Raw genomic sequence first — 24,565 nt, forward strand, 5'->3', positions numbered from 1 at the left:
CCCTAATCATTTTTTCCTCCTCTTTTCTTTTTTTACATTTTATTAGGGACTCATACAACTCTTATCACCATCCATACATATACATACATCAATTGTATAAAGCACATCCATACATTCCCTGCCCCAATCATTCTCAAAGCATTTGCTCTCCACTTAAGCCCCTCGCATCAGGTCCTCTTTTTTTTTTCCCCTCCCTCCCCTTTCCCCCCTCCCTCATGTGCCCTTGGTAATTTATACATCGTTATTTTGTCATATCTTGCCCTATCCGGAGTCTCCCTTCCCCACTTCTCTGCTGTCCCTCTCCCAGGGAAGAGGTCACATGTGGATTCTTGTAATCAGTTCCCCCTTTCCAACCCACTCACCCTCCACTCTCCCAGCATCGTCCCTCACACCCTTGGTCCTGAAGGTATCATCCACCCTGGATTCCCTGTACCTCCAGCCCTCATATGTACCAGTGTACAGCCTCTGTCCTATCCAGGCCTGCAAGGTAGAATTCGGATCATGGTAGTTGGGGGGAGGAAGCATCCAGGATCTGGGGGAAAGCTGTGTTCTTCATCGGTACTACCTCGCATCCTAATTAACCCATCTCCTCTCCTAAACCCCTCTATGAGGGGATCTCCATTGGCGGACACTTGGGCCTTGGGTCTCCAATCTGCACTTCCCCCTTCATTTAATATGGTATATATATACATATACATATACACATACATACACACACTTATATCATTTTTTTTGCATGATGCCTTATACCTGGTCCCTTGGCACCTCGTGATCGCACTGGCTGGTGTGCTTCTTCCATGTGGGCTTTTTTGCTTCTGAGCTAGATGGCTGCTTGTTCACCCTCAAGCCTTTAAGACCCCAGACACTAAACCAAAAAGTCTTATGACACCTGCAGACCTCTGTGTTGATTCGATTGTTTCATGCCGGTGTGTTGCATTCACATCTTGGTGCACTGGGTGAAGTCTGGTGCCTCTCTCCCACTCCTATGGAGACATAAACAAGACTGCCAGGGATCTTTCAACCCTTGCGCTCTTATCTTCTCTATCAGGAAAAAACCCCCAACTTCCCTTCCCCCTCAAATCACCTACCTTCAGAAGGAAAAACATTTCCAACTCTTCCTCTCATCTCTAGGACTTTCCCTTGTGTTGCATATATATTTCTTTTCACCACATCCTTTAAATGTTTGGGGGACAAATGAACCTTCGCTCTCCTAGGCGCACTTCACCACCTAGCCACCGTCAGTCCTGTTCCGCAAACTGACAAAAGTGCTTGTTCCAGACAGACATGGTTTTCCTGGTGCTTTATTTTGATATTTTTAGTTCAACCTTAGTTGCCTGCTTGCATTAATTATGGGACTCTGTACTCCCAGCATCTTATAAACACAGAGGGGTGCCTGGGTGGGGCAAGTACTTAATATGCTCAGCTGTTACTTACAAAGTTGGAAGCTGGAGCCCACCCAGATACTCCTCAGAAGAAAGAACTGGTCACCTACGTTCGAAATCCAGCACTGAGAATCTTACGGAGCCCGGTTCTCCCTGACTCACACGGAGTCGCCATGGCCGCAATCCACTTTAGGGCCACCAGGATAAGCAGAGGTAGCAGCTCCAGGCTGAATCTGTGGCACCACCAGGGCTCCTTGTGCATATAATAGCCTAGAGGAATGAAGGGAGAGCGCAATCCCATGAGACCGCAAGGTCAATCCTTAAATCGACCGCTTGAGTTTGTTGTTTTTTTCATCCCAAGTTCTTCTCCTGGGCTTGCATCCTTCTCACTCATCCTGGGGGCAGAGCCTCTGTCTGCCTCCTCATCTTGGGCCCAATATTTGAACCCCTTTATAGCGGGAGTCCTCCCTAAGCTTTCTCACTTCAGCGTCCAGTAGAATGGGACATTGGGAAGGTCCAGAGAGATCTTTGACCGTGTCAATGAACATTTGCCAGCCAAGAGCCTATATCTGTATCTAGAAGCAAGGGAGCTTCAGCCCCTGTGCATTTGGATGTTGGTAGTTATTGCGCTGACTGCATGCGTTTTTGTTGCTGCTGCATATTCATGAGGGAGGTAGAAAGGCCAGTGTTAAAGGGGAAATGACAGTGATTCATAAATATTAATAAAGGGAGGGCTACATGCTCCAGGGGAGGCCGGGAATGTTAACGAGAAGATGACGTCTGTGTCCTGCGCGTGCCAGTTGGGGGGCGGGTGCCCGAGCAAGCCCGCCCAAGAGCTCGGACGCAAGCGCCAGGAGAGGGAGGAGGGAGGAGAGAGGAGGGAGGAGGGAGGAGGGCCAGGGTAAAAAGAAGAGAGCGGAGCCCATCCCTGCTGAGCTCACCCAGCCTGGTTAACCCACCGCGGTTTCTGCGCTTCGGCAGGGAGTCTTCAGGCCCTTGGATGGGGCAGTCCGGCTGACCTCGGGATCTGCCTCCCTTTGCCAGGAGCTGCACAGGTGCCATGGGGCGGCGGGGGTGGGGGGCGACCTTAGTCTGGAGCCCACTCCTGCCCGGGGTGGGGGCTGGACGGGAGGCAGGGACGGAGGCCGGGGCTTCAGAATTGCCCTGCTAGCGATGTAGGGGTGCTGGAGCCCTCAGCGTCAGCTCCCTTCTCCAGCCCATCCCGGGATCAGAAAGGAAGAGCTCCAGGCCCATCGCACGCGCATGCGTGTGTGTGTGTGTGTGTGTGTGTGTGTGTGTGTGTGTGTGTGTGTGTGTGTGTGATTGTATTGGAGGAGTGAGTCGCCACTTTATCCTAGGACTGTTATCTGGCCTGGTCGTCCTTAACTGCCTCTGAGTAATCTTTGACCCAGAGAACCGCCTCACCTCTGCCCCTCTCCAGCACCACACGTTCCCTTTCCGCAGCAGGCTCTGGACCGCTGGCCACCGACCGCAGTGGCCCACGCTGCGGGAGCGATTGTTTGACAACTGGAGCCGGTCGGAGAAAGGACGAGCGTTGTGGGGCAGGGGTGGGGGTGCGGGTGGGTGCGCTGCCGCCTTGTGGGTTCTGAACCCCTGGGCGCTGAGATGCCCTCTAGACCGAGCCCTGCAGGGGGTTATCCCAGCCCCCTCTTCTATTGCGCCTACCCTTACCCTCACTGCTCATCACCCCCACCCCCATTTCACTCCGGGGTCCGGGTCCCGTTGGGCCCCAAAGGCCGTCGAGTGGGCTGTGCGGCCTGCGCAGGGCCACCCTGGCATCCATGGAGCTCAGGTCATTGTGCTTCCTGGGCAGGACTTTCTTCCCCTCCGCGAGCCGAGCAGGGAGGAGCAAGGGGGTCTGAGACGGAGGTGAAAGGAGCTGCAAACGAACCCGAAAGGGAGGGTGGGGGTGGGGTGGGGGAGAGCTACTACTCCGAAGGGGTTGCTGCTGACTTACGTGCAATGACAACCCTCCCTTTCTGTCAAAACACGAAGCAGCCACTGACATGTACAGCCACTGCATTTTGCTGAGTGGTGAGAAATCTGAAGGTGGATCAATGGAGGGCAGGTTTTAGGGAGAAAATAGTGGAATCTTAGCGAGGGGCGCAAACCCATTGGTCTGTGGGGCACGTAATGGGAAGAGAGGGGATATGGAATGAGGCCCCTTTGGAGGTGCAGAGGATCAGCAGGGGAGGTCTAATGAAACCTCTACCTCTTTGGCCGGCTCAGCAAAGCGGGGGTGGGGGGGTGGGGGGGGCTTGTAATTTGTACTGCAGCCTCAAGCTGCAGCCATGCATCATTGTATTGCAGGGAGAGGCTTATACACTCCTGCTGCCTCTGTCTTTTCTAAATTTGCCCGGCTACAGCAACCCAAAGGAGCCCTGATGGCATAGTGGATTGCAAAGTGCGCCCCTAAATTCGAGGCTGGCTGTTCAAACCCACCAGCAACTCCACCTGAGAAACATGAGACTTTCTGCTTCCTTGTAAGGATTTACAGAGTCCGAAAACCCACAGAAGCAGTTCTATCCTGCCCTATAGGGGCTCTATGAAGCAGAATTCACATACTGGCAGTGAGTTTTTTGAGTGTGGATTTGAAATCAAAATCAATGTAATAGATTATAGGGCAGAATACAATTCAAGGCCTGCACTTTGTTTTACATTGCAGAGACAAAGAAATGATGTTTATTTAAAATTGATCTGTGGAGGATGGAGAAAGAGAATAAACTATTACTTGTATTAACCCTAGCTTCTAGGAGGGGGAGCCTCTGAGATGGCAGAATGGACAAATGAGAGGTTGCTTCAGAAAATTTAGAGGGGAGGGATGGGAGGCAGGGGACAAGAGGAGCCTATCAAGATAAAAGAGCAACACCAAGGGGGCTAAAAGGAGGTTTGGTATGTAGAAAGCTAGTCCAATCCAGAGACCTCAATTTGAGGCCATGGCAAGGGCCTCAGCCTGGTATCTTTCTGCAAATGGTAGGCTCAGTTTGGGTGTGAGTTAAGACTGGCAACAAAGAGTTTCAGTTCTCGTTTCATCCCTAGCTGGTCATTCATGGAGCACTTTTTGCCTCCTAGGAATTGAGTAAAGGTCACATGGTGGGTTAAGGTCAAAGTGGTTCAAACCCACCAGCCCCTCTGTGGGAGAAAGATGAGGCTATCCACTCTTGCAGTTTCAAAAACCTCTTGGAGTTCTACTCTGTCCCAAATGGGTCCCTATGAGATTTGGCCTGGTGGCAGTGGGTTTTGCTTTAGATAAGGAAGTGATGAAAACTAGTCTGGCCATATTATGGATAGTTTCAAATGGCCATGATTCTGAATTCTAAAACTGTTGCCATCAAGTTAATTCTGCCTCATAGAGACCCTGCGGGACAAAGGAGAACTGCCCGTACAGTGTTCAAGGCCCCAGTTTTCAGAAGGCCAGCTGCCATGTCTTTCTCCCTTGGAGAGGCTGATGATTTCGAACTGACTACCTTTGGTTACCTGTCAAGCACTTAACTACAACACTAAGGTTCTTTTCTGAGCTTTAGATCTAGCTTATTAGTTTCTTCTTTTATAATCTTCTGAATGGATCTATTTTACCCAGAGCTTGCCTGGGCTGAGTTTAGATACTTCAGCATAATCTTTGTTTTTTTTCTGCTTTAGCAGTGAACTTTTCTTTTTTTTAAATCATTTTATTAGGGGCTCATACAACTCTTATCACAATCCATACATACATCAATTCAATTGTGTAAAGCACATTTATACACTCATTGACCTCATCATTCTCAAAATATTTGCTCTACACTTAAGCTCCTAGCATCAGCTCCTCATTTTCCCCCTTCCCTCCCCATTCCCCCCTTCCTCATGAACTCTTGATAATTTATAAATTATTATTTTGTCATATCTTACACTGTCTGACATCTCCCTTCGCTCACTTTTCTGTTGTCTGTCCCCCAGAGAGGAGGTTATATGTAGATCCTTGTAACTGGTTCCCCCTTTCCACCCCACTTTCCCTCCACCCTCCAGATATCACCACTCTCACCACTGATCCCGAAGGGATCATCCATTCTGAATTCCCTGTGTTTCCAATTCATATCTGTATCAGTGTACATCCTCCAGTCTAGCCAGATTTGTAAGATAGAATTGGGATCATGATAGTGGGGGCGGGAGGGGGAGGAAGGATTTAGAAACTAGAGGAAAGTTGTATGTTTCATTATTGCTACACTGCACCCTGACTGGCTAGTCTCCTCTCGGTGACCCTTCCGTAAGGGGATGTCCAATTGCTTACAGATGGGCTTTGGGTCTCCACTCCACACACCCCCTTATTCACAATGATATGATTTTTTGTTCTGATGATGCTTGATACTTGATCCCTTCAACACCTCGTGATCGCACAAGCTGGTGTGCTTCATCCACATGGGCTTTGTTGTTTCTGAGCTAGATGCCCGCTTGTTTACTTTCAAGTCTTTAAGACCCCAGATAGCAGCTATATCTTTTGATAGCCAGGCACCATCAGCTTCTTCACCATATTTGCTTATGCACCCGCATTGTCTTCAGCAATTGTGTCGGGAAGATGAGCATCATGGAATGGCAGTTTAATAGAACTAGATATTCTTGCATTGAGGGAGTATTTGAGTAGAGACCCAGCATAATCTTTCTTTACTAACACTTGAAGTTTAATCTTAACCCTAGATTCTGGCTGGTTTATCCTCATGCTGGTACACAGCACAGGCTGTGACATTTCAAATCAGTGCCACCACAGAAGTCACCTTTTTATTTCAGCCTCACCTTCTCATTAAAAACAAGAATTTAAAGAATGTTCAAATATCTCGAATATAAATTGGTTAACTTTTCTGGAATAAAATCGGAAATGCAATAAATTTTGGTCAAATGAATTTGAAAGAGCAGAGTTGCCTTAGTACAAAATATGCTAAAATTCAGCCAGCAAGTGTTCATTTATGTCACACATCTCTTAAAGCATCCCTCCTTTAGGACATCATTTTAGGAGTAAGGGCAGTCTACTTTATAGTGCAACACTCTCACCATGAACTTCCAGCTGGCGAAGTTGTCCTCATTTTTTTTAGAATTGGTGATATTTATTAGGTACTGTCTGTATTCTACACATTGTGCTTAGTTAGCACTTCAAAGACGATCTCCTAACCTTCAGGATCTCAAACAAAAACTCACGGCCATCCCATCGTGTTGATTGCGCATCATCACAACCCTATAGGACAGAGAACTGCCCCTATGGGTTTCCCAAACTGCAAATCTTTACAGGAATAGAAAAATCTCATTAAGTCTTAACTTTCTACTCTTGAGTAGCTAGTGGTTTTGAACTGCGGACCTTGAGATTAGCAGACCAAATGTATAACATATTTTGTAACTCACTGCCCTGGAGTCAATTCTGACTCATAGCGACTTATGCAAAGCTCAACCAAACTCATTGCCGTCATTTGAGCTCTACTCATGACAACACTATAGAACAGAGGACAACTGCCCACCCCCCCATGGTTTCTGGGACTATACATTTTTTTGTTTTTTGAAATTGTTATATATATTTTCAAAATTACTGGGCGCTTGTACAACTCTTATCACAACCCATCCATCCATCCATTGCATCAAGCACATCTGTATATTTGTCGCCATCATCATTTTCAAAACATTTTCTTTCTACTTGAGTCTTTGGTATCAGCTTCTCCCCACCACCATGAACCCTTGATTATTTATAAATTATTCTTATCTTTTCACTGACCAATGTTTCCCTTTACCCACTTTTCTGTTGTCAGTCCCCTTGGGAGGGCATTATATGTGATCGGTTCCCCCTTTCTTCCCCAACCTTTCCTTTACCTTCCTGATATGGCTACTCTCAATATTGGTCCTGAGGGGTATATCTGTTCTGGATTCACTGTATTTCCAGCTCCTATCTGTACCTGTGTACATGCTCTGGTCTAGCTGGATTTGTAAGGTAGAATTGGGGTCACGATAGTGAGGGGTAGGAAGCATTAAAGAACTAGAGGAAAGTTGTATGTTTCATCAGTGCTATACTACACCCTGACTGGCTCGTCTCCTCCCCATGCCCCTTCTGTAAGGGGATGTCCAGTTGCCTTCTTCAGATGGGCTTTGGGTTTTCACTCTACACTCCCCCTCATTTACAATGATAGAAGTTTTTGTTCTGGGTTTTTGATGCCTCATACCTGATCCCATTGGCACTTCATGATCACACAGGCTGGTGTGTTACTTCCATGTGGACTTTGTTGCTTCTCAGTTAGATGGCCACTTGTTTATCTTCAAACCTTTAAGGCTCCAGATGCTATATATTTTGCTAGCTGGGCACTACCAGCTTTCTTCACCACATTTGATTATACACCTAATTTCTCTTCAGCAATCATGTCAGGAAGCTGAGCCTCATGGAATGCCAGGTTATTAGAACAAAGTATTATTGCATTCAGGGAGTGCTTGAGTGGAGGCCCAATGTCCATCTGCTACATTATTACTAACCCTACAAATACATGTACATAGATCTATTTCCCAATCATTTTATATAAATATATTTATATATGCACATGCCTATATTTAGACCTCTATAAATGCTCTTTGCCTCCTAGTTCTTTCCTCTATTTCCTTTTACTTTCCTCTTGTTTCACTAACATGTTCAACCTTCATTTGGGTTTCAGTAATTCCTCTTGGCTACATTGCCCTTGATCAAGTCCTACAAGGCCTCCTACACCTTCTTCCCCATCGATTTTAGATCACTTGTTATTCCCTTGTCCATGAGTTTGTTAACACCCACTTCCTCCCAACCTCCCTTTCTCCTGTGTCCCCCAAAACCATCAGTCCCATTGTTTCATTGTTTTCTCCTCTGGATTGTTTGTTTTGCCTATCTTATCTAGATAGACATGCAGAGACAATAATAACCACAAAAACAAGAGAGCAAAACAAAGCAACAACATAAAAGAAAACCATACAACAAAAGAAAAGCGTATACATAGGTCCAGGCCTGTTTGTTGACTTTTAGGAGTGTTTTCTGGCTGAGTCTGATGGGGTGCCATGCCCTGGCCCCAAGGTCTATATTTGGTAATCCTCGGGGACTTCATTGCTCTGCTCCCCTTGCTGTTCTGTTGAATTCCTTTAGTGTTTCACCTCGGTCTAATGGGGTCAGATTGGACACAATTCCCAAACTGTGTATCCAGTGTTGTTCCCTGTTGTGCTATGGGTCATTGAGGGATGTCATGATTCATGGTGGGGCTTGCCCTATGGTCCTCTCTGTGCATTGGCTTCTCTGAAAAGGAATGTTGTCCTCAGAGCTTGGTGGGCAAGGATGTGCTCCACTCTCTCTCCCTCCCCCTTCTTTGCTCCCATGTGTTCTGATCAGATATGTACCTCTCCCTGAGCTGTAGCTTCAGTGTTGCCCTCTGATGTAAATTCTTCTCTGGGAGGGGAAGCTGTCCATGTGTTTGGGATTGGGGCTGGCCCCTCAGACCTCTCTACTGGTTCCCTGCTTCATGCGAGTATGTTGCATTCACATCGTGGCCCACCAGGTTGAAGTCTGGCCCCTCTTTCCCTGTGGAGAGATACACAACACTCTCCCCTTTGGTGTGTTAGTGTCCTGATCTCCCTCTACCCATGTGCTGTTCCCCCGCTCCTCCTTTTTAGTTGGCTACCATCTGTATCCCTGGATTTGGAAACTGCACTTTTTTGTGGGAGTGAAAGTTTCCTCTTCCCCCCCAGAGCTGATGGCTGGTTGCACTGCTGCCCTTGAGGTCAGCAGTCCAACATGTAACCCACCACACCACCAGGGCTCAAAGCGAGCTTTACATCCTATTTAAAACCCCATTTTATAGATGAGGAAATAGAGCCACAGAGTGGTTGATCTTTGCCTAAAATCTTTCAGTAGGGACTAAAAGGCCAGAACAGAAATCTTTGAGTCCAGACTCCTACCCATCACAGAGAACCACCTCCATTAACTTAACAAAAGAAAACAAAAAGGCCCAACCCAAACCTGCTGTTGACTTTCTTATTGTTCACAGAGACCCAACTATCACTTTAGTTAACACAAACATTTTCCCTACTCTCCATGGCAATTTGTGATTTCTTTTAAACTCACTTTTCAGGTGTGTGTGTGTGTGTGGGGGGGGGGTTGTGTGCACACCATGTTCCTTATTGACAGTGTAGAAAACCTATGGGTTCTTTCTCAGAATCTTGCTTTTCTGTATATAAAATAAAATACTTAGGCTTAAAAAGGATTATATTGCATTGAAACATAGTTATATTCAAAGAGCAGTTAGGAGTCTATGGATTCTAAGTATAGAACATCTGCCTAGAAATTAGTCACTTAGTGTTTTAGAGCCGCGATGTGCAATATGGCAGTCACATGGGGCTACTGAGTCCTTGAATGTGGCAAGTCCAAATGGCGATAACTCGAAGTATAAAATACACATTAGATTTTGAAAACTTAGAATAACAAAATAATATGAAATGTCTAATTAATATTATAATGTGAATTATATGTTGAAATCATAATACTTTGTTTATATTGGATTAAATAAAATTACCATTAAAAAATAAACTTCCAAAGGTGTTAGTGCTTGGTGAACACTTCATGATTGCAAATGAGGGACCCAAATCCTTGTCATCAGTCAGCTGTTGGCAGCTCCGCCGGCTTACAGTATGTGTGTGCCCTTTCTAGGACATTGTTTTGATCACTCAGTTTTGTACTCCAAGAACTTATCATGTTGCCTTTGCAAACTGTAAAGTATCACAGTATGATTTGATGATGATAACTGGTTTGAATCTCAGTGAAAAGATCTTACTAGATCACATGCTAGGTTACTTGTCTTGCCCAGATAGAATTTTATTTTTGAATAGAGGTGAAGGATGGACACCCCATGACTGTTGTTATTGGATTCTGCTCAGGTAAACCAAATCAAATTAAAAACTCACCAAACGCACTGCTGTTGAGTCCATTGTAACTCACAGAGATTCCAATGTAAGCATGTAGTTGGATCAAGAAACATGGAGACAGGAGATAAAAGTTGGTTGCTCTTCTGTATTACAGGTAAGAAAGCTGAATAAAGAGAAGGGTGTGAAGCACAATACTACTTGTGCTGCCCGGAAAGCTGTATGTAGGGGAGAGATCATTTTTAATCAGCACAGATTGATTGATTTCCTAGCTGCAGGGCAGTGTGTGCTAAGAGCCATGGAGGATATCCAGAGGACATCTGTGTCCTGAAGTCATTTAATTTAAAATTAGGAACAGGTTTGGATGTACACATACGTTGAGGCGCTTCCTCATGGTAATGGAGTGTGAGCTTGGAGCACATGGTAATTTGTTCTGGCTCCTACATGATTATAGTAGACCATCTCATTCACTTCTATGTTCATTGGCATAACAAGCTCTGTGTCTGAGAAAAACATGGGTACTTGATGGAAAGTCTCTCTGGTAGCTTTTAAAAGATGAGAATAATAATATCCAAATCCATGAATTCTTATCCCAAACCTAAAGCCTATTCATGTTTCAACATTCAGATTGCTTCATATTTTGTTAGGAAGTCATAGGGGGCATAATTTGCATACCAATCCTTGGAGTCTGGGGCACACCCAAAACCAAAAACTCAAACTCATTTCTATCAAGTCGAACCTGACTTTTTATGACCCTGTAGGATAAAGTAGAACTAGCCCTGTGTGCATCTAAGATTATAATTACTGATGGGAGTAGGACGCCTGGTTTTTCTCCTGAAGAGCAGCTGGTGCTTTTGTACTGCTGACCTTGTGGTGCTCAGCCCAATGTAATCAATACACCGCCAGGGCTCCTGGAGCCTGGGGCAGCAACACCTAAAATAATAACAATGAAAGTATTCCTGTAGCAACTCATTCAAAAAACCCAACCCACAGCCATTGAGTTGATTCCTACTCATAGGAAACCTATCTGGGTTTCTAAGACTGGAACTCTTTACAAGAGTAGAAATCCACTGCCAGGGGCGAGAGTGGAGAGCAAATGTTTTGAGAGCGACGAGGGCAATGAATGTACAGATGTGCCTGACACATTTGATGTATGTATGGATTGTGATAAGAGTTGTATGAGCCCCTAATGAAACGACTTAAAAAAAGAGAGAGTAGAAAGCCACATCTTTCTTCAGCAGAGTAGATGGTGAATTGAACTGCTGATCTTATGGTTAGCAGTCCAGCACAATCCATTATACCATCAGGGCTTCTTAGCAGCATGTTAAGGGGGATAAATAAAAGTCATGCAGTTTCATATGTCCATACATCAGGTTTAATTGCTAAATGAGTGTGCCAGATAAGATGATATCACTAAAATGAGTTCTAATAAAATTTCAGAAGAGTTTTTTTTTAATATTATATAATATTGAGCATTTATTCAGCAGACACTGTTCTGGGCATTTTACCCATGCCTACTCCTAACAACCCTTTGAGACGGGTCTTGTTATTATTTTTATCTTTAGAAACTAAAGAGAATCAGAGAGATGTTGAATAACTTTCTAAGACAGCAGCTCGTAAAGGGCAGAACAGGATTCAAACCTAAACCGTCTGGCACCAGGGGCTACATACTTGAACACTATTTATTATTATTATTAGAGTAAGGGCTTAAAAACAGGATTGTCTGTGAAATGTGTTACATTAGGTTAGCAGTGATAACTATGATAGAGAAATATGGACTCCTAAATGCACGGTGGGGAGCAAACACAGGAACCATGGTTGCCAGAAGAGTGTAATCACAAAATAAGGGAATATGGTTACGAGTAATAGAAAGCAAACTCATCTGACCTCACATTTTCTTCTAGGTAAGCAAATCCTGAAAGCTGCTGCTGGTCCATTGCTGTGCAAGCATGGAGGCCCCACTGGTGAGTTTGGATGAAGAATTTGAGGATCTTCGCCCCTGTTGTTCTGAGGAGCCAGAAGAGAAACCTCGGTGTTTCTATGGCTCATCTCCCCACCATCTAGAAGACCCCTCCCTCTCTGAGCTTGAGAATTTTTCTTCTGAAATCATCAGCTTCAAGTCTATGGAAGACCTTGTAAATGAATTTGATGAGAAGCTCAATGTCTGTTTTCGAAACTACAATGCCAAGACCGAGAACCTAGCACCCGTGAAGAACCAGCTACAGATCCAGGAGGAAGAGGAGACGTTGCAGGATGAGGAGTAAGAAGTCTTCATTGTCCTCCTGCTTCAGACTAGCTCCTTGACATAGCATTATTGTTATTGTTGTTGCTTGCCTTTGGTTTGGTTTTTGACTCAAAGTTATCCCACAGAGTGTTGCCCAATAGGGTTTTCTTGGCTGTAATCTTCGTCGAAGCAAATCAGCAGGTCTTTCTCTTGTAGAAAACCTCTGGCTGGGTTTGAATCTCCAACCTTTTGGTTGGCAGTGCAGTGCTTAGCTGGTGTGATACCAGAACTCTTTGACATAGGATTAGTTCTTATCTGTAGGTTTATTGCATATGAGGGAAGTGAAAAAGTATTGCTACTAAACCATAGAAATCTTTCTTAAACAAAAATATCAAAATATGAAGCTGTTGTTTCTCAAGGTATCCTCTCTCTTGGTCTATACATTTATGAAAGAAATGTTTCTGTTTCTCTAAATCTTTCTGAAGAATTCTTTGACTGACAAGATAACAAAACAGTAGTTTTAGCCTCCTCAAGGGACTCCAATTATTTTCCTTATCAATGTCCTTTGAGTTTGGGAAACAAAAAGGAGTCTGAAGGTGTAAGCTCAGGGCTTTAGGGTGGATGGGGGTAAGATTTCCCAACAAAATTCTCTCAGGACTGTGCTTGTTACACCCGAAGAATAAGCAGGTGCACTGTCACAATAAGGAAAAAAAAAATCCCCAGAGCAACTTTCCCGGCTATTTTCTTACCAACGTAGTTTTGAGTTTATTACAACTTCTTCATAATAAGCCCTGTGATTATCCTGGCTCCTTTGAGAAAATGTATCAAGTTTACCCCTTTGAGATCCAAACAAAACCCAAAAAGTCACCCTGACCTTCTGAACTGACTTTTCTAGCTTACATTTAATTGGTTCCGCAAATCCCCCTTGGAAGCTACTGTTTGGATTGGACCTTTTTCGAAGACACTCCCATGAGATCAGGGACGTTGTCTGCAGTTACAGACATGGATTTAAACATGCTTTGTTTGGAATGAGCCCATAACGGGAATGGTAATAGCAATCCTTTTTCACTCATCCTCACACTACATATCTATATAGTTGCTCTCAGTGGGACAGTACCTTGCTAATTGCTGCCATTGTTCCCTTTGGGTCCCTTTAGACCGCCTACAGAAAATGTCAGGCAGTGCTCTAAGCACTGTAGAGCAATGAAGGATTCTTAGCTAACAGGAAGGTTTTCCTAGTATGAGCATTCCAAGAGTGTGGTAAACGTAGGAATCTGTCCACTTTCAGCTTGCTTCCTATTATTCGTAACTTGCTGTGTTAGGCCAGATCGACCAGCGAAACAAATCCACTGACACTCATGTATGTGTAGCAGAGAACTTCATACCAAAGAATAATTCTATATTAAGAAAACATTCCAGTCCAGTCCAGATCAAGTCCATAAGTCCGATATTAGCCCATAGGCCAGATGCTAGTCCATAAATCCCTCTTCAGACTCACGCAGCACATGCAATGATGCAAAATTCACAAGACCACAAGACCACAATCCAAAGTTTTGTGGATCCAGTGGCAGTGGGAGTTATCTCCAGGGCTCGGGCTGCCATCAGCGTGGCTTCACGTGGCTTTTCAACAGGAAGGTAAAAGCAGAGAGAGAGAAAGGGGCCGGCCTCCAATGAGCCATTTATCTTGGTTGCTCACCAGTCAAGCTGCGACCTGACTGACAGGCTAAACTCTTCCCACATGTTTCTGTGGGGCCCATGTTGGCACAGAAAACCCTATCACACCTACCCAGATATTAAAAAACTCTCAAAAACGTTTGTAATCCCTTAGTCCTGAAAATGTATCTAGTAATGCCCAAATACCTTAAATTTAAAGCATAATTTAATTTTTTTTGCATAATTTAATTTTAAAGCATAAAAATTGGAACTGAGAATATAAAGAATTACCCTGGAAAAAATAAAGGTGTCGAGTAGATGCTATGGCTTTAGATTACCCAGATTCCTTACGTCACTTACATGCTACCCTTTAGGAACTTGCCAGTAGCATAGAAAAGGAATCTGAGAAAAGTACCGACCAACGAGGGATTAGGAAGAGAAGGGGAGTGTGTTATGTGCTACGTAAATTAAAGAAGGGTGTCACAGGCATTCAGAAAACAAGCAAACAAACACACATGAAAAGCAAGTAAAGCTTAACTATGCACCAACTGTGTTTTAAGAATCACACAAGAAATATCAAGTGGTTGGTTATAGCAGTTTGGATCAGCTACACTTTTAGTTCTTCTTTATATGGATTTAGAGGGAGTTAAAAAAAACCCAACAAAAACATCCACTCACTGTCGCTGAGTTGATTCCAACTCAATTCCAATACTAGTTTATGGAACTAGAAAGCCTCATCTTTCACCCTTGGAGCTGCTGGTGACTTGAACTGCTGACCTTGCAGTAGCAGCCCAACACATAACTACTATGCCACCAGGTCTCCTCAATAAGTGGGGTAAGAAGGCATGTCTTTGGGGGATTGAACCTGTATCCTCACTCTCTAATACAGTGCTAAGTATGTACATGTTGTTATTGTCTGTGGTTAGGTTGCGTCAAGTTGGTTCTGCTCAGATGGGCCTGTGTGTAACAGGTTGAAGCACTGCCCAGTCCTGCACCCTCCTCACACTTGTTTCAGTGAGCCCTTTGGTGCAGCCACTTTGTCAGTCAGTCTTGGCGAAGGTCTCACCTTCTGCTTTCCTAAGCATGATGTCTTTCCCAGGGACTGGCCTCTCCTGATTATGTGTCAAAGTACATGAGACAAAGTTTTGTCATCTTGGATTCTCAGGAGCATTTTGACCATACTTCTTCCAAGACAGATTCATTTGTTCTTTTGGCTGTGGTTGTTGTTAGGTACTATCAAGTTGGTGCATAGTGACCCGGGGCACAACAGAGCACCGAGGAGGGTTTCCTCTTTCAACGCCCCTTCATTTTACCAAGCGTGATGTTCCTTTCCAGAGACTGGTCTGTCCTGACTGTGTGCCCAGAGTATGTAAGATGAAGCCTTACTGCCCTTGCCTCTAAGAAGCACTCTGGCTGTACTTTTTTTTCTTTCTTTTTTTACATTTTATTAGGGACTCATACAACTCTTATCACAATTCATACATATACATACATCAATTGTATAAAGCATATCCATACATTCCCTGCCCCAATCATTCTCAAAGCATTTGCTCTCCACTTAAGCCCTTTGCATCAGGTTCTCTTTTTTTTCCCCTCCCTCCCCACTCCTCCCTCCCTCATGTGCCCTTGGTAATTTATACATCATTATTTTGTCATATCTTGCCCTATCCGGAGTCTCCCTTCCCCCCCATTCTCCGCCGTCTCTCCCCCAGGGAGGAGGTTACATGTGGATCCTTGTAATCAGTTCCCCCTTTCCAACCCACTCACCCTCCACTCTCCCAGCATCGCCCCTCACACCCTTGGTCCTGAAGGTATCATCCACCCTGGATTCCCTGTGCTTCCAGCCCTCATATGTACCAGTGTGCAACCTCTGCCCTATCCGGCCCTGCAAGGTAGAATTCGGATCATGGTAGTTGGGATGAGGAAACATCCAGGATCTGGGGGATAGCTGTGTTCTTCATCGGCACTACCTCGCATCCTAATTAACCCATCTCCTCTCCTAAACCCCTCTATGAGGGGATCTCCATTGGCCGACACTTGGGCCTTGGGTCTCCACTCTGCACTTCCCCCTTCATTCAATATGGTATATATATACATACATACATACATACACACACACATATATACATATACACACTTATATCTTTTTTTTTTGCATGATGCCTTATACCTGGTCCCTTTGGCACCTTGTGATCGCACAGGCCGGTGTGCTTCTTCCATGTGGGCTTTTTTGCTTCTGAGCTAGATGGCTGCTTGTTCACCTTCACTGGCTGTACTTCTTCCAAGACAGATTGGTTTGTCCATTTAGCAGTCCATGGTACTTTCAATATTCTTCTCCAGCCCTACAATTCAAATGCATCCATTTTCCTTCAGTTTTCCTTATTCAGTGTCCAACCTTCACATGCATACGAGGCAATTGGAAATACTGTGGCTTGGTTTACTTTACTTCTCAAAATATCGTCCTTGCTTTTCAATACTTTAAGGAGGTCTTGATCTATTGTTTGAACTCTTGACTGTTGCTTCGGTAAGCATTGATTGTGGATGCGAGCAAGATGAAATCCTTGGCAATTTCTAGCTTTTCTCTGTTTATTATGATCTTATGTACTTGTCCAGGTGGGAGGATTTTGGTTTTCTTTACATTGAATTGTAGTCCAAAGTGAACGCTGCAGTCCTTGATCTTCATCGGCAAATGCCTCAGGTCCTCCTCCCTTTCAGCAAGCAAGGTTGTGTCCTCTGCATATCACAGATTGTTAATAAGCCTTCTTCCAATCCTGATGCCACTTTCTTCTTCATAGAATCCAGTTTCTCTGACTATTTGCTCAGCACACACATTGAACAAGTATGGTGAGAGGATATGACCTTGATGCACACCTTTCTTGATATTAAACCATGTAGTTTACCCTTGGCTTTTGAGCAACTGCCTCTTGATCCATGTACAAGTTCTGCCTGAGCACAATCAAGTGTTCTGTCATTCCCATTCTTCTTAAGGCTACCCGGAATCTGTTATGACCCACACAGTGGAGTGCCTTGGCATCGTCGATAAAATACAAGTAAACATATTTCTGGTATTCTCTGCTTGGAGCCACGATCTAGCTGACATCAGCAAAGATGTGCCTTGTTCCAAGTCCCCTTCCGAATCCATCTGGGACAGTCTCCTGTCAGCGTCCTTCAGCGACTGTTGTTCAGTATTCTTTTGGCAGTCCATGATATTTTCAATATTTTTTTTACCAGAATCATGATTTCAGTGCATTGACTCTTCCTCAGGTTTTCATATTCAGTGTCCAGCTTCTACATACACACGAGGCAGTTGAAGATACTTTGGCTTGGGTCAGGTGCACCTTAGTCCTCAGAGTAACATCTTCAATTTTCAACACTTAATTGTATTTTTGCCTTGATTTTCAACACTTTAAAGAGCTTTGGTGCAGCATATTTACCTAATGCAATGTGTTGTTTGGTCTCCGGACTGCTGCTTAGTACATGCCATCGTAATAATAGAATAATATTTTTGAAAGAAACATTGAATATTGAATGAACCAGGTGAATGATAATAGTTAGACTTGTAGGCACGTCTTATATTTTCTGGGCTCACCACCTTCTTTCCATTTTAATTAATTCTGGCCTGAAGCTATGATCACGAAGAACATTTCACTTTGATGACCAGTATTATCACTGTAGGTTTTATCTTTTGATTAAATTTTAAGTTTTAAGCTGATTTTTTTCCTGAGCCTGTTATAATCTGCTTCCGCCAAAGAATAGTTTTAGGGATTTTAAAAGATATCACTTTCTCTCTCAAGTACACCAGATAATGAAGTTGATGCACAAAGCAATAAATTCTAATGTCTCCAAGTTCACTAGCTTGCTATGTGACCTTGGCCACATCACTTAATTCCAGTTGACTGCACTGGTTCTCATCTTGGAAACCTCGAGAGTTCAATCTTGATGAAACAGCACAAAAGACTTAAAAAAAACCTAATTTCTTATTTTTCCAAGGCAGTGCTCTGAAATGGATATTTTAAGATGCAAATGACTTCTTTTTTATGCAACAAATCATTTTATTTTGTCTAAAACCCTCTCTGTCTCATTGAGGATGAAGGCCCAGTGAGTGGGTTTTTAATCTCTGTAGCACATTAGCAGAGGCCACTCAATGTTAATAGTCATTTCATGGTCTTCTTATTCTAACTTTCCTACCTTGTCTGCCTCGTTGATTGCTTCAACTAAGAGACCCGAAGTTGGATAGTTCCTTAGAGATCAAGTTAATGCTGCATTTTCCAGACATTCAGTGTATTTAATGCTTCCTTACAAGTTAAAATAAAAAACACTTTAAAATTACACACTTGGTTTTGTAGACACTTGTCCAGATATTTCTCCTGAAAAAATTATGGATTAGTAAAGGAAAAGAATTGCTTAATATCTTACCTGGTTCTCATTTTCTCAAGCAAAATTCCAGTGTTTTTGTAATAAATTTGCTAAGTATTTAGAGAAATGTTTTGTCTAAAATAGAGGTATTTTGGTGGGACCTTACGGATAGAGTTAAATAATGGAAAGTTTTTTAAAAGCATGGGAGACCACGAGGAGGTGAAAGACCTTTTAGAGGTGGAATGGCACAGTAGCTGCGATGCTGGATTAGAACATGCTGGCGATTATGAAGCTGACACAGGACTGCGTCGCGTTGTGTACAGCTGTATACAGGTTGTCCAGAGATGAAATTGATTTGATGTTATATTACCAAGTCACCATCACCGACCCGCCATTAAAACCTCTCTGTCTTTGGGCTGCTAACCACAGGGTCAGCAGTTCAAAACCACCAGCTTCGCTGAGGGAGGAAGATGAGGCTTTCTACTTTGTAAAGATTTAGAGTCTTGGAAACCCATAGGGGACAGTTCTGCCCTGTCCTATAACATTGCGATGATTGTTTCCATATCTCAATATATTAGGGCTTACAGGATTGTCGTACTAGGAGTTGGAATCGACTTGACGGCAGTGGAGTGTAGTCTTGTTGGCCGTAGTGCCACTTCCAGGACCTGCAACTTTGTATAACCTATTCCCTTGGGTTTCCTTATCCTCTGCCAGCGTCCCTAGTTCTCTATGGTGAAGGGTAGTTTAGTCAGTTCAGCAGGTACCTAAGGCAAGCCATAAAATATGCACATAAAAGGTTTTTCTATTATTACAAGGACACAGAAAGCAAATTGAATCACACCAGGGCAGCATAATGGCAGAAACGTGCACAATTTGTTTAATCTTTGTAAAGTTATGTTAGATAGCTTTTAAAGTCTCCTTTTTCTAATCTAAGAGTTAATACCAGGATATTTCTCAAGGAAGCAAACTGTTCCAGTCCACCTCATGACAGTTATATAAGGACATGTAGCTACTCTGAAGAGCTCAGTTTATTGTGATGGGCTAAATGGCCTCTCGGGGGATTTAAAAAAACAACTTTTCCCTTCTTCACAGAAAGTGTTATTTTCTCCTCTCAACCCCTCCTGCTGAATATTCCCTCCAATTTCCTCCCCCTCTGCTGTAGTCTCTACCTTTGCCTTCCATTAACTTTCCCTGGACTAGAAAGTGTCTGCCTAGCTCAGCTGCCTCTGCCATTCTTGTTTTGTAGACTGATGATCAGTAGGCCACCAGTACAGCAGAATGCAGGATAGATTTCTCATGCAAAGCCATCTTTCCTAACCTCTGTTTCGGTTCTATGTTCTGATTTGAAATTTGCCCTTGCCAACCAAGCAATTCATAAAGAGTAGCTGTTTTGTTGGGGCTTAAGTGATTAAGCACCCCTGCCATTACTGGCAGTGTGATTTTAGCCAAACTAATTTCTCAGTGCTTTGTTTTTTTTCTTCTACTTTGTAAGGTTGTTATGAAGAATAAGTGAATTAATTCATATATAACGTTCAGAGTAATACATCACTTATGTATGTGCCCGGTAAGTATTGACTAATGTTATTGTTAAATGTGCACTATGTGAGTATGGGAAGGGTATGGAAGTGATTACAAAGAGATGAGAGTACTTTCCTGTGCTTTAAGTTTATTTGTGAACATCAAAGGATAAAAATAGGTCATAAAATAAGAAAAACGCTTGAGCCAAAAAGAGCAGGAGGGGACAGGAAGAGAGGGTGGGAGGAAGATGGAGGGAGGTAGAGAGAGAACCTGGATGGATGGAAACCCCAAGCAGACAAAGGGTTAGAGGATCATCACTAAGATAACCTGTAATAGGGAAAGGAGATCCAGTGTATGTCAAAGGAAGGCTCTGACGAGAAAAGTGGGGACACACTTTAAGGAGCTAAGTAGCCTCAAGGTCATTAGAAAGTTAATGCGGTCCACTGGAGGCTTCAGTGTCCTTTCTGCCTAAGACAGACACAAGAGGCTCCTGTGTATTTGGGGATTTACTGAAGTCACTTTTCCAGGCATTTATTGTCAGGACCCACGTGGAGATTAGTGCTTTGCGTGCATGTTGTTCTTTCTGGCAGTATCTGGAGCTGGGGCATGGCTTGGGGCGGGTGGTGACTGGAATTAAAGAAAGCGTTAGCGGTCAAGGCTGGTGGTTTAATCTGCCTTGAAGGTAAAGCAATGATGTAAGGACAGTTCTCCTTAGACTTTTCCAGTAGGTGTGGTGTCTTGGAGATAGCAAATAATATTTGCCTCGTGACTTTAAATGCTAATGGAACTTCTGTTTAGAATTAGCCGGAATTAATGGACCTCTGGACTGTGGGCTATGACCAATGGTTTAAGATGTAGGCACTGGAATCTTGCTAATGAGCACTTGAGTTATTTTTTCAAAGTGCTTTATTGAAATGGTAGGAAAATAAAGAATAGATGGATGTGCCAATTAGCCATTACATTATATTTTTGTGTGTTGTTTTTGTTTCATCCTTAATTGGACTCATGAGCATGAACATATAAACAAATCTCTTTGTTTATATATCCATTTTTCAAAAATCAATGTTAGCAATGTTAACAATTACCCTCTCCCCATACAGTATTTTTTTAATGAGCTTGATTAATTTCTTTCTTTCTTTTTAAAAAATCATTTTATTATGGGCTCGTACAACTCTTATCACAATCCATGCATGCATCCATTGTGTCAAGCACATTTTTCATTTGTTGCCATCATCATTCTCAAAACATTTGCTTTCATCCACCCAGTATTTTTAACAGTTTTTTTGACATATAATTCTCATGTTTTTCCCTCCAGTATTATGCATATCTCATTTCAACTATCTATACTCTGTTTTGCATTTTCCTTTGACATAGTTCAAAACAATTTGCTATTTTGAATTTGATTTGTATGTATACACAATTTCTTATTTTTAAGTGGCTATTTTCTTACGTTGCCCACCCACTGCCATTGAGTCAACTTTGACTCATATGATTCTGTATTCTGGGGTTTCTGAGGCTTCGTGAATCTTTGAGAGCACAGAGTGCCTCACACTTCTCTGATGGATTTGAATCACGGACCTTAGAATTAGCAGTCAAACACTTAAAAATAACAGGACACCAGGAAGCCTATGTTCTAATGTTAGTGTAGCCAATCCCTTGGGCTAGTATATCTAGTTTGGCCTCATGGGTATACTGATGTTTGGCATGCACAGGACCCTGAAGGAGATGGCATAACCAAAAAACACATTTACTGCTGTTGGGCCAATTCTGACTCATAGCAACTCTACAGGACAAAGTAGAACCGTCACTACGGGGTTTCCAAGGCTGACAATCTTTTGAAAACAGACCGCCACATCTTTCTTCTGCAGCGTGGCTGGCGGAGCAGCCAAATGCTTCACCACTGTACCACCAAGGATCCTTATGGAGGTGACTTAGAGCTCTTACTCCAATCCTTGTCTGTCACTTTGTTCCTCTCTGGTGGCTTATGCAATGCTGTGGTACTGCAAATTATACTATCAGTATTTCTGATACCAGGTCACCCATAGTGGACAGGGTTCAGTGGAACTTCAAGATGGCAATCAATCTACTTTTTAAAGATTGACCAGAGGGCAGGGGTGGGTGGTGGGGGGGGGAGGGGAATTGATCAGAGAAAACCTTGTGAAAAGCAGTCAGCATTGTGTGTTATAGTGCCAGATGAGCGCTCAAGAGACCACTGGAGAAGAGTTGTCTCCTCACAATAGGGCTAATGATGTGGATAGAGTGAGAGGTTCCGTATCCTCATCATGTGCTAACATTTTGCTCAAAATGAGAAAAAAAACAGCTGCAAACATCCACTAATAGCTAGAATATTGAATTATGAAATATGAATCCAGGAAAATTGGGAGTCATCTATATGAAATCCTATGCATTTGTGAACTGAAATGGACTGGTTCTGGCCATTTTGAATCAGAAGAATCACCTGGATTACTGTGTCAGGGATGACAAATTGAAGAGAAATGGAGTCAAATTCACTGTCCACCCCCCCCAAAAAATTCCAGATATACCATGAAATATGATGCTCTCAGTGATGGAACAATATCCATATATCGACAGGGAAAAGCAATTAAACAACTATGACTTAAATTTATGCATCAATTATTAATGCCAAGATGAAGGGATCGGAGTTTTTTTGTTGCTGTTGTTGTTTGTGTTTTACCAATTTCTGTAGTTTAAAATTGGTCAAACATGCAAGCAAGTGCATTGCTAATTATTGGTGCTTGGAGTGTAGACGTTGGCAATGAAAAGAAGGATCAGTGGCTGGAAAAGGCATGTGGCTTTGGTAATGTCAGAGGTCACATGATAGAAGACCAGTTGGTCTTGTTTCTTCATTGCAAATACCCTTCTCAACAACACAATATTAACAATACACATGGACCTACTAGATAGAATACATAGAAATAAAATAGACTATATCTGTGGAAAGACACGATGAAGAAACTCAATATCATCAATCAAAATAAAGTCAAGGGTTGACTATGGAAAACACCATCAGTTGCTCATATGCAAGTTTAAGTTGTAGCTGAAGAAAACGAAAACAACTCTATAAGAGACAAAGTACAACCTTGAGGACATCCCATCTGAATATAGAAATTATCTGAAGAATAGATTTGAGGCACTGAACCTTAATCTCTGAAGACTAGGTGGGCTGACGTCATTAGATATGAAGAAACAAAGGGCGATTAAAAAGATAGACAAGTAAGAAAAATGCAAAATGGACATCAGAAGAGACACTAAAACTTGTTCTTGAAAGAAAGTGAAGAAATGAAGTAAATGTGCAGAACAGAAGATTTCGATGGGAGGCTCAAGAAGACCAAGTAAAGTATTATATTCAAAGGTTCTAACCTGGACTTAGAAAATCAGAGGGCAGAGCATGCTTAGCCTTTCACAGGCTGCTAGAACTGGAACATTCAAGTCTAGATTTGCCGAATTGGGGGATTATAATGGGAAAAATATTGAATGGTTCAGGAAGCATCAAAAGAACATGGAAATAAGACCGAAACCCTGGCACCTCAAAGAAGAGGTAGCACATTACCAGGGAAAGACAGCACCGAAGAAAGAAGTTCAAGCTGCACTGAAAGGCAAATAAGGTTCCAAGATTTGATGGACAACAAACTGAGGTGTTTCAATAAGTAAGTCGTTACAATACTGGAAGTCCTCACAGGGCTAGGAACACAAATTTGGAAGATAACTACTTGGCTAATCGAGTAAAGAAAACCTCAGTATTTGTGTTCATTACAAGGAAAGGTGACGCAACAGCATTCAGAAATGATCAACCATTATCATTAATATCACATGCAAGCACAATTTTGCTGAAGATTAAAAACCTCTTGCAGGAGCACATTAAGAGGCAACAGAAGTTCGAGTTATGTTCAGAAGAAGACGTGGACTGAGGGCTAGTATTGCTGTCGCCAGATGGCTCTTGGCTGAGAGCAGAGGACACCCGAATGTGTTTACCTGTGCTCTGTTGTCTGTGCAAAGGCCTTCGACTGTGTAATGACAGCACATTATACATCACATTGCAAAGCATGGTATTGCAGAACAGTGAAGTGTGCTCACGTGGAACCTGTATGTATGGAGACCAAGAGAACAGAACAGATTCTTTTCTGTTCCACAAGAACAAAGGGATATTGTGATGTTTAAAATCTGAAAAAGTGTGTGTTGGGATTGTATCTTTTCACCATAATTATGTTGAGCAAATAATCTGAAAAACAAAACCAACCAACAAACAACAAAAAGCTGGGCAATATGAAGAACTTAGCACTAGGATTGCATAAAAGCTCATTAACACCTGGAGGTATGTAGATGGTACAACCTTACTTGCTGAAAGTGAGGAGGAATCACTTACTAATGAAGATGAAAGATTATAGCATTTAGTCTAACGTAAGCTCAGTGTAAAAGAGAAAAATCTTCACAACCAGACCAATAGACAGCATCATTATAAACAGAGAAAATAACAGCATTTCAAGGACTTCATGGATTTGAGTCTACAATCAATGCC

General features: G+C 42.9%; 1 protein-coding gene and 1 long non-coding RNA gene across 4 annotated transcripts in view; one reads left to right on the forward strand and one right to left on the reverse strand.

Annotated features, from left to right (window-relative positions):
- Window positions 1-333: 333 nt before the first annotated feature.
- LOC142462349 (uncharacterized) lies at window positions 334-2,593 on the reverse strand. The gene is made up of 3 exons (XR_012787251.1): window positions 2,342-2,593; window positions 1,493-1,652; window positions 334-983 (listed from the first exon to the last, which is right to left on the reverse strand). It is a non-coding gene; the product is annotated as an uncharacterized LOC142462349 (long non-coding RNA).
- The window catches only part of FEZ1 (fasciculation and elongation protein zeta 1), an 80,791-nt gene continuing 58,472 nt past the window's right edge, over window positions 2,247-24,565 (forward strand). For 2 of the 3 annotated variants that reach the window (XM_075564124.1, XM_075564123.1), the window contains exons 1-2: window positions 2,247-2,437; window positions 12,182-12,537. In XM_075564124.1, coding sequence (XP_075420239.1) covers window positions 12,227-12,537 — 311 coding nt within the window. In that variant the 5' untranslated portion in view covers window positions 2,247-2,437; window positions 12,182-12,226. The remainder of the gene's footprint in view (window positions 2,438-12,181; window positions 12,538-24,565) is intronic. The other variant, XM_075564125.1, reaches the window with a different exon arrangement.

The sequence above is a fragment of the Tenrec ecaudatus genome, chromosome 12, assembly GCF_050624435.1.
Source record: "Tenrec ecaudatus isolate mTenEca1 chromosome 12, mTenEca1.hap1, whole genome shotgun sequence".
NCBI classification, from domain to species: Eukaryota; Metazoa; Chordata; class Mammalia; order Afrosoricida; family Tenrecidae; genus Tenrec; species Tenrec ecaudatus.